Source organism: Oryctolagus cuniculus, chromosome 3, assembly GCF_964237555.1.
Source record: "Oryctolagus cuniculus chromosome 3, mOryCun1.1, whole genome shotgun sequence".
Lineage (NCBI taxonomy): Eukaryota > Metazoa > Chordata > Mammalia > Lagomorpha > Leporidae > Oryctolagus > Oryctolagus cuniculus.
In genome coordinates this window covers 174,145,886-174,156,398 of record NC_091434.1, presented here as the reverse complement: position 1 = coordinate 174,156,398, position 10,513 = coordinate 174,145,886, and the positions used below count along the sequence as shown (strand labels likewise).

The 10,513-nt window shown below is 43.7% G+C and overlaps 1 protein-coding gene and 2 non-coding genes across 11 annotated transcripts in view; 2 read left to right on the top strand and 1 right to left on the bottom strand.

Annotated features, from left to right (window-relative positions):
• Positions 1–10,513, bottom strand: part of ZNF746 (zinc finger protein 746) — an 81,570-nt gene that overhangs the window by 57,558 nt on the left and 13,499 nt on the right. For 8 of the 9 annotated variants that reach the window (XM_051849838.2, XM_051849836.2, XM_051849839.2 and 5 more), the window contains exon 4: positions 2,492–2,537. In XM_051849838.2, coding sequence (XP_051705798.2) covers positions 2,492–2,537 — 46 coding nt within the window. Of the gene's footprint in view, positions 1–2,062; positions 2,317–2,491; positions 2,538–10,513 lie in introns of those variants that run through there. The other variant, XM_051849846.2, reaches the window with a different exon arrangement.
• TRNAC-GCA (transfer RNA cysteine (anticodon GCA)) lies at positions 1,211–1,282 on the top strand. Its single transcript has one exon. It is a non-coding gene; the product is annotated as a tRNA-Cys (tRNA).
• TRNAC-GCA (transfer RNA cysteine (anticodon GCA)) lies at positions 5,653–5,724 on the top strand. The gene has a single exon. It is a non-coding gene; the product is annotated as a tRNA-Cys (tRNA).

Sequence of the window (10,513 nt, the reverse complement as noted above, 5' to 3'; positions counted from 1 at the left end):
ACAGAGAGAGAGGAAGAGGAAGAGGAAGAGGAAGAGGAAGAGGAAGAAGAAGATCTTCCATTCTCCGGTTCACTCCCCAAATCACAGCAACAGCTGGGGCTGGGCCAAGCTGAAGCCAGGAATCTGGAATTCCATCAGGTCTCCCATGTGGGTGGCAGAGGCCCAAGTACTGAGGCATCATCCACTGGTTTCCCAGATGAATTAGCAGGGAGCTGGATTGGAAGTGGGGCAGCTGGAACTCAACCAGTGTCCATATGGGATGCCAGCATTGCAAGCAGCAGCTTAACATGCGGTGCCCCAATGCCAGCCCAGCAACGATTATTCTTCTTACTTGTGCAATAAACATAACAATGAAATGAAACTGGCTGAGTGATGCAGAGAGATTCACCTTGTTATGATTTTCCTTTGCTAATTTCTGCATATTCTGAGTTTTGATCTCCTTGACGCAGTTATCACAGGCACTACCTCCACCTCATGTGCACCTGTGAGTGTGTGTCCTTTCTCTATATTTTTGAGAACTGTGTTGATTTTTTATCTCAGGTGACATCAGTATAGTATGTAGGTCTGGTATAGGCCACGGGTAAGGTTCACTTCCTAGCACCTGTAGTGCTGTGCCTTGTCCACCACGAGAGACATTTCCAGCTGTGCTGACCTTCTGGGGAAAGGACTTTGGGGCAGCTGGGAAGGCCTCCTAGGTCCCAGGATAGGGGATGTAGCCTCTCAGGCCAAATAACTGAAATAATTTGTCTGGGCTTCTCTGATTTCAGTCAAGACCCTGCCACAAACCAAGAAGTAAATGAGGTGATAATAAAGAACAGGGAGAAGAGATGGGCAAGAAGCTCCCAAAGCCATCCAGTGGTGTAGGATGGGGGAGCGGGAGAGACAGACAAGGCTAGGGCAAGTTTGCTGTTGGTAGAACTTGCTAAGGGGAGGAGGGGAGAAGCGACTCACTTCTCAGCAATGATTTTCCAAACAGCTGCCTTCCAAGTGGTCCCAGGAAAGATAAGTTGGTGACACTGAGCCGAGAAAGCTTCTGGGGGCCAAAGTGGGGACGGGGTGTTTCTGAAGAGGGCTAAAGGATGCTAATTTGCTATGAGGAAAAATCTCTATGTCATCATAACTTTCTAAGAGTTAATAAAAACCTCAGTGCCCAGGTGTGGGTGCTGCAACACAGATGAAAAGGCATTTACGAGACTCCACCTCCAGGCAAGGGGGTATAGCTCAGGGGTAGAGCATTTGACTGCAGATCAAGAGGTCCCTGGTTCAAATCCAGGTGCCCCCTGAGAGACTGTGCTTTTAGTCCCTGACACACACCAAATGGTGCCCTCAGGTTGCCCATGTGACTAGCAATAGTAGTTTAAGGAGGGGAAGCCGAGGGAGAGTGGGTAGAAAGGAATCTAGTCTACTTAACTCCTGGGCAAGGGCAATGGGGAGTTCTAGCGCCAGACGATGTGCGGCCTCAAGCCCTTGATTGTAACATTCTTCTCTTTTCTTGGAGGAACATAACACACAAGTGCAGACTACAGTCAAGTTTCTGAATGTGTCCGAGCACCAGAACTACCTAGAATTTGTGATTAAGTTTATGGGTTTCCTTGCTGGTGAGAAATGAGCCAGGGCCTGAGAAGGCTGATTTTTTTCTAGCAGCGCCTCCTTCTGCTTCTCCTCCCACACCACAGAAATACCAGGCCATCTCCTGGGCTGTCACAATCAGCATCCACTTGTAACGCAAGTCTACCACGTGCCAGTTACCAATAGGCAATTTCTACCACTTGCTTGGGTCCAGAGAGACAGAACACTCACATGGAAGTTACACGGGGCAACTATTCCTCACAGATGGGCAGCGAGGGACAACAGAAGCCTAATGTATGGTGAGCTGGTCCCCCAAGGCTCAGGAGAGCCGCACAGGATGGATGGCATCTCCTCTGCACGTGCCCCATGTCACACCATGGCCGAAGGACCACAGAGCCCTCGGCTTTGAGTTTTACACCTTGGAGGCACTGGGATCTCTGGGCAAGAGCACTACAGACACCTTCTCCCAGGAGTGCCAGGGACAGAATCTGGGTTGCTGTGGACAGTTCCGTTTTATTTCAGCATGTTGTACCTCCAGAACACACTACAGTTATGCGAACTACAAGCAAGGAAGGGGAGGAGAGCTGAGTTGGTCAAGGCCATCTAGGGATTTGTCCTGCATCACAGGGCTGGCTCATCCTAAAAGCCTTATAGGATAACATGAGTGGTTTCCAAGCTGATGTCTTTTGCACCCCGGAGAGGAGAGGCTGTAGGGCTGTGGGCTCATGGGTGGGAAGACATTGGAGACTGGTGGGGAGGAGGAGAGTAGGAATAGACTTAGTTTGCAATGGAGCTGTTTTTACAGAAACACAGGTGTGGGTGAAACTGCACAGGAGCAAGCAAAGTCCAACGTTTGCCGGCAGGTCAGGTGGGCTCTTGTTGAAATCCACATGCCTCCCACCCCCTTCAACTTCTTACTTACTGAACAAGTCCCTTCCACCTCTGGGTCCTGTGATACTGCAGTCTTCCTGCCAGGAGAGAGGAGAGATGGTTCAGCCCTTTCCCAGAAAGCCTCCCCAGCTTCTCTAGCCCTGCGTGCTTCTCAGTCCCCCCACAACGCTGATCCCTAGGGCCTGCAGCTCTCATCTGCCTGGGGCAGTCTTGGATCAAGCACAGGCTTAGGGCTTGGGGCACCTTGACTGCTCTCCAGTCCCTGCCTGCAGGACAGCCTAGCACTGAGATGTTTCTGGAGCAGGCCCATGGTCTCAGCTGCTCCATCCCATACTGTTCTGGCAAGGTCTGGACAGAGAGGGGACTAAAGGGTGGGCAGTGAGGGGTCTGCTCACTGTGACTGCTCGGAAATGTCTCTGACATCAAGGACCTGGGAGCCACCCGCAGCCAGGTCTCCCTCGCTACTGCAGCCTGGAGTTACTTCCCTGCCCGCAGTGTCTGCTCGCAGACTGCAGCATGTGCTTCCAGTGGGAACGCCAGCAGTGTGCCCAGAGGACGTGCACTTCCCCTGTAAGCAGCGGAGACTTCCAGTGCCCACAGGAAGTGAGCTGCCTTCCGTTTTCTCAGGAAGATGAGCAGGTGACTGGCTTGCATGCCGACCTATGGAATGTGGGAGAAGGCCCGCGATGGCCCGGGCTGGGGTGGGGGTGGTTGTTCATTGCTGTCCTAATCTGTACTCAGTTATTCTCCAAGGTAGGGTCCCCCCAGGGGTCTGTTGTCCCTTGTGGGAACTCCGTGAAGCCACTTCGTTACAGAACAGGGGGCTTTTGTTCAGTTCACCTCTGCAAGCTACAGAGGTTCCTGCCCTGTTTGAGACCACTTGAGATTCTCGTGTGGGATGCAGCAGGTCTCTCTTATCCATTCCACCCCACTTCACTTGTGCCCTTCAACTTCTCCACACACTGAAAAGCAACCGCTAAAAGCAAAAATTTGAAGCCAACCCATATAACCCCAGCAGATTCACACGTCCCACCAACACAGCAGACGAGGCCAATCCCAGCAGTCACTTGCTGGAGTAAACCAGCAGACAGAAGTCTCTCTATCCCCCTCCCCCTGCCTCTCCCTTTCTCTCTCTAATTCTGCTTTTCAAATAAATAAAATACATCTTTTAAAGAAAGATTGTGGAAGATCTTAAACATTCAAAGAAAACTAATTAGTTGAAAACATAAAACTATTACTAATTTCAGGAAAACCAAAAGGTTCTATCAGAACTCTTTGTTCTACTTAACGTTATGTAAATCAACCATGAACACTATTAAGTAATCATAATGATAAAAACATAGGAGGCCATTTAACCAAAAATTGAGATATAAATGTCTTGGAAAATGGAGAACTCATATGAATTATAATCTTCATCTATAGAAGTATGTAAGTTAATGATACTTAAACCCAAATTAGACATAGTATATTATGGTATAGTAATATTATATTTTAAAGTTACAGACGCAAACAGACTAGAAGAAATTGTCAAAAGGGTGGACCAGTGGTTTAGTGCGGGTGGTAGGAAGGAAATACAAAGGATTGGGGCTTTTATAAGTTTAAAAACAATTTAAAAACTAGTGGCACAATAAATAAAAACATATGTAACACCTATAACATTCATATACTGAGGATGGGAGTAGAGCTCAAGAGTAGAGCTTTTCCCCATAGTTCCAGAGTCCCCTGGCTCAAATCTAGAGGTCCTGTGCAGCCTTCTTGCTGTGTTGTCTCCATGACGCCTTCACAGGGGCTGATAAGTTCACCAATTTCCCCAACTGCCACCCTCTGGATTTAATGCGCTGCTATCTTCAGATGTAGGTACTGCATGTGCCTCAAGAGGCTGGGCAGAATATCTTCAAACTGCTGTTTTGTAGTGCGTAACAAGAGGAAACCAGGCATGCAAATCCTAAAACCCTTCCAGTAGTAAGTGGCAGTGTTTCTCCCAGCTGCCGCTGTGACCACAAACTGAGGAAGAGGGGAGAGATGTGTGTGCAGGCATGTGACAGGTAGGGGGTCCTGAGGACCTTGGAAGTACCTTTGTGGGGTGAACTTGTGGAGGAGTCAGTGGCTGATCTTGCCTACTCTCTAGAAGTAGAAAGTTCAAATGTGTTGCAGGAGTGTGGGTGTGATTATGAAGGTGAAAGGTGCTTATTAGACACCCATATTAAGTAGGGGGATATAGTTCAGGGGCAGAGCATTTGACTGCAGACCAAGAGGTCCCTGGTTCAAATATGGGTGCCCCCTTCCACATTTGTTTTTTCTATCAACAAAATCTGTGGCTCACATTCCACTTTCCTGGCATCTCTTCTAATTATAATCCTTCCTGGAACTGAAAGCCACAAGTGCACCCTGGCTCAACTATGATCTGGGTAGATACTTTCCCACCTCTCTCTGTACCAACTTTAGTTGGTATCACTGCTCTCATTCCCCATATATGAGTATTCCAAAAATTTCATGGAAATGGAATTAAAATATAAATTCATTTGGGTTCAAAAAATTATATAGCTGTATACGTAGCAGACTTCCCAGGAATGAACAGGAACTGGTACCCCTAAGTTATCACCCTCCTGTGTCCTTCCCACCACAGAAGTTTGGTGCATAGTAGTAGTGGATAGACTTAGGGACAGATCACAGCTGCCATGTCCTCCATTAAGTGGACCCTTCCCTCTGGGAAACTGGTTTCTCCCAGGCCTGCTTCACTTACACACTTGCTTCAGCCTCATAGGTCAAAAGCCTGGTGGGGCTGCTCTAGCAAGGGAGGGAGGGATTCTGCAATGTTGGTTCTACAAACCCCAACTGTTGGAGCTCTGTGACAGCATCTGAATGACAGTCCATTCTATCTCCATGGAAAGAGGAAAGGCACAGGCTGGATCCCATACAGGAGTGTGCAAATAGTTTTAAAGACCCTTGGTTAACTCTTGGACAAAATAAAAAAAATCAATGGGAAATGGGCTGGGGTATCTGCATGCAACTTCTCTTTTTTTCTCACTGATGACCCCACCCAGGACAGGTCTAGAAAGTTGCAGAGATGACAGAAGCTGTTTTGCTATGACTCATGTTTGAGAGCTTCCAGGTCAATCTTGAAAGGGAGCTATAATTTAACTTTACAGAGCTGTGTGTTGAAAGGTATAAACCAGGTAATACTGGCACCAAGGGGGCATAGCTCAGGGGTAGAGCATTTGACTGCAGATCAAGAGGTCCCTGGTTCAAATCCAGGTGCCCCCTTATTTGCACATAATTTTGGTAGCTAAATTCATCCAGGTGGATTCTCACTGAGGCTTGGGAGATCTCCACTGCTCTGGGTTTGTAGAAACAATCCTAAAGCCTCCCTCTTATGGCTGGGGCTACACTGGCCCATCTCTTATGTGTATGGAGCCTATCTCCTTGATACCATTACAATCACCCAAGCGCTGCGAGGGCTGCCCTGACTTGGAATTCCCCACTTTGTTGTGGCAGTGTGCACACAGCAGGTCTCAGAAGCTGCTCCACAGACAGCCCTTCCCACCTCCTTGTTTCCCCTCCACAGCACACCTTAGAGCCAATGCTCCCAGTCCAGGGGAAATAGTACTCGGTTTGGTCCAGGACTGGCTGCTGAGTGACGAGCTGCATTTCTGAGTTACTGGATTCTTAATGGTCAGGCTAAGGTTCGGAGGGCAGAGACTTTACCCCCATGAGGTTGTGCTAACAAGGACAAACACAGCTTAGATGTGAAGACTTGAAGGAGGCTGAGGACACCAGGGGAGTTGCAGTTGAGTTTCTGACACTGACTTAGTAAACACTGTTTATTGAGGAGGTGCCAAGCAGTTTGCCAAGCTCTGGGTTAGGAAGACTAGTTTGCTCCTTGCATGCATCAAGCAGCCATAGGAAAACCTCAAAATTAGATGCAGAGCAAGCATTTGATAAAATACAACATCTTTCAAGATAAAAACCTTAAGCAAATTGGGTATAGAAGGAACATTCCTCAGTGTGATCAAGGCAATATATGACAAGCCCACAGATAGCATCATATTGAATAAGGAAATTGGAAGCATTTCCACTAAGATCCACAACCAAAGACGCCCACTTTCAACACTGCTATTCAATATAGTTCTGGAAATTTTAGCTAGAGCCACGAGGCAAGAAAAAGAAATCAAAAGGACACAAATTGGAAAAGCAGGAAGTCAAATTATCCCTGTTTACAGATGACATGATCCTATATATAGGGAAATCATAAGACTCCACTAAGAGACTGCTGGAACTCACAAGAGTTTGGTAAAGCTGCAGGGTATAAAATCAACACACACACATACAGGAATCAATAGCCTTTGTACACATAAAAAATGCTATGGCTGAGAAAGAACTTGCAATGTCAGTACCATTCACAATAGCTACAAAAAATTTAAATACCTTGGAATAAATTTAACCAAGGATGAGAAACATCTATACAATGAAAATCAACAAAATATTAAAAATAGAAGAAGCAAAAAATGGAAAAATCATCCATGCTTGTGGATTTGAAGAATTAATATCATCAAAATGTCCAATGTACCCAAAGCAATTACAGATTCAATGTGATTCCAATCAAAATACCAAGACATTCTCCTCAGATCCAGAAAAAAACAATGCTAAAATTTATATGGAAACACAAGAGCTCCTGAATAGCTAAAGCAACCTTACACAACAAAAATAAAGCCAGAGGCATCACAATACCAGATTTCAAGGCATACCTCAGGGCAGTTATAATCAAAACAACCTAGTACTAGTGCAAAACCAGACATGTAGACCAACAAAACAGAAATCCCAGAAATTAATCTATACAGCTGCAGACAACTAATCTTTGACAAATGAGCTAAAATCAATCCCTAGAGAAAGGACTGTCTCTTCCACAAATGTTGTTTGGAAAATTGGATCTACGCATGCAGAAGTATGAAACAAGAACTGTACCTTACAATTTATACAAAAATCAACTCATAATGGATCAAGGATCTAAATCTATGACCCGACACCTTCAAATTACTGGAGAACATTGGGGAAACCCTGCAGGACATTGGCATAGGCAAAGACTTCTTGGAAAAGACCCCAGAAGCACTGGCAATAAATGCAAAAATAGACAAATGTGACTTTAGTGTATGTGCTGTGAAAGCAAGCATGACACATGCGATTACATCAAGCTAAGAAGCATTTGCAACGCAAAGGGTAATATCTGCACACTATGCAACTGGTAAAGGATTAATATCCAGGATCTATAAAGAGCTCAAGAAACTCAACAAAATGAACAATACAGTTAAGAAATGAGCAAAGGACATGAACAGGCATTTTTCAAAGGCTGAAATCCAACAGACACATGAAAATATGCTCAGGATCACTAGCCATCAGGGAAACACAAATAAAAGCCACAATGAGGTTTCACCTCACCTCAATTAGAATGGCTATCATCCAAAAATCAAAAGATAATAAATGCTGGTGAGGATGTGGGGAAAAGGGTATCCTAATACACTAATGGTGAGAATGTAAACTAGTACAACTGTTATCAAAGACAGTACGGGGGATTCTCCCCAAACTATTCATTTTTACAATCCTTATATCTATTAATGGAGTTAGCTATTTAATCAGTCCAACCCCGTATATCTAACTGTTCAGAATTAATCTCAGCCTTACTTCCTAAGCATCCCAGCCCTGAGTAATGTGGACATTTGGAGAGTTAACTAGGATGCAGGATCTCTCTCTTGGTCTCACTCTCATTATTGTACTGACTTTCAAATAAATATTTTAGAAGGTGAGAATCAGAAGTTTCTCTTAAATCACACCAAATTTTAGATATGTCTCCCAGTCAGGTTTCCCCACCCTTGCTGGGGTTCTTTTCAGGCACTATACTTCTGGGTACATACTAAAATGGAATTAAGAAAAAATAAAATGAAAAGTTAACATATTTGTACTGGGTACATACTAAAATAGAATTAAGAAAAAATAAAATGAAAAGTTAACATATTTGTCCTGTCTTGAAATTGATCTACTTTAATTTTATGGTTAGTATCTTTTATATTGAAATATTTGCTAGAATTAATTTTCACTGGTCAAACGGGGAAATCTTTGTAATATAACACATGAACATAGTGATTTTAATTCTTTTTTTTAACTTTTATTTAATGAATATAAATTTCCAAAGTACAGCTTATGGATTACAATGGCTTCCCCCCCATAACGTCCCTCCCACCCGCAACCCTCCCCTTTCCCACTCCCTCTTCCCTTCCATTCACATCAAGATTCATTTTCGTTTCTCTTTATATACAGATCAGTTTAACATACATTAAGTAAAGATTTCAACAGTTTGCTCCCACACAGAAACATAAACTGAAAAATACTGTTTGAGTACTAGTTATAGCATTAAATCTCAATGTACAGCACATTAAGGACAGAGATCCTACATGAGGAGTAAGTGCACAGTGACTCCTGTTGTTGTCTTAACAAACTGACACTCTTGTTTATGGCATCAGTAATTACCCTAGGCTCTTGTCAAGAGTTGCCAAGGCTATGGAAGCCTTTTGAGTTCTCCAACTCCAATCTTATTTAGACAAGGTCATAGTCAAAGTGGAAGTTCTCTCCTCCCTTCAGAGAAAGGTACTTCATTCTTTGAAGACCTGTTCTTTCCACTGGGATCTCACTCACAGAGATCTTTCATTTAGTGTTTTTTTTTTTTTTTTTTTTTGCCAGAGCGTCTTGGCTTTCCATGCCTGAAATACTCTCATGGGCTTTTCAGCCGGATCCGCATGCCTTAAGGGCTGATTCTGAGGCCAGAGTGCTGTTTAGGACATCTGCCATTCTATGAGTCTGCTGTGTATCTCGCTTCCCATGTTGGATTGTTCTCTCCCTTTTTTATTCTATTGGTTAGTATTTTCAGACACTAGTCTTGTTCATGTGATCCCTTTGACTCTTAGTCCTATCATTCTGACCAATTGTGAACAGAAATTGATCACTTGCAGTCCTTTATGTTTCAATGAACTAAATGAGGTCTAATTTTGCTCAGAATTTTAAAGCATGTTTTCTGTGACATTCAAGGTGTAGTTGTAAATGTATGCAACATAATGCTTTTGAGTTAGTTTCTGAGAGGTAATATAGTTTCATCAGAAGTATTTTCTCTGGGTTTGTTTGCTCATCTGTAAGACAACAGAGATGGGCTGCAGGATCTCTCAGCTTCCTTATGAGTCTAAGAAGTTATTCTTTGATTCGATGGTGGGTAACAGATTTGCTCTTCCTTCAGTAGTCAAATAGTGATCAACATTCTCCATTAAATCACTGTAGTGGTGTTAGCCTATTATTTAGGCAGAAAAGTGGGACTGATTAGCCTATAGAAAATTTAATAACTTTGACCTTGCCAAATGAAATAAACAGACTTAATTTTTCATAAACTTGTAACAGAACCTACTGGAAGGTAATCAGTATCTAAAAATTTAGTAATTTATTTCAAATAAATTTACTATCAAGTAACATGGGGTCCATTGGGAGAAAAAAACTCAATTTTATAAAACCTTTTTAAGGTCATTCATTACTGAATGTATAATGGCAAACTTTTATTTATTTAAAAAAATATTTATTAGAAAGGCAAAGTTACAGAGAAGCAGAGGCAGAGAGTGTCTTCTATCCACTGGTTCACTCCTCAGATGGCCACAATGGCCAGGGCTGTGCAGATCCGAAGCCAGAAGCCAGGAGCTTTTTCCAGGTTTCCCACGTGGGTGCAGAGGCCCAAGGACCTGGGCCATCTTCCACTGCTTTTCCAGGCCTTAGCAGAGCTGGATCAGAAGTGGAGCAGCCGGGACTTGAATTGGCACCCTATATGGGATGCCAGCACTGCAGGCAGTGGCTTTACCTACTACGCCACAGTGCCGGCCCCTCAAACTTTTCAAAAATATATTTTTTTTAATAGTACCTTGGAACAAGAATCTGTTACTTCATAAACAGATTATTCCTAAATATCCATAGTTCTCTGGTAGTTTCAATGTAACTTATCCATAAAAGTAAACTTTTACTATAAAGACCA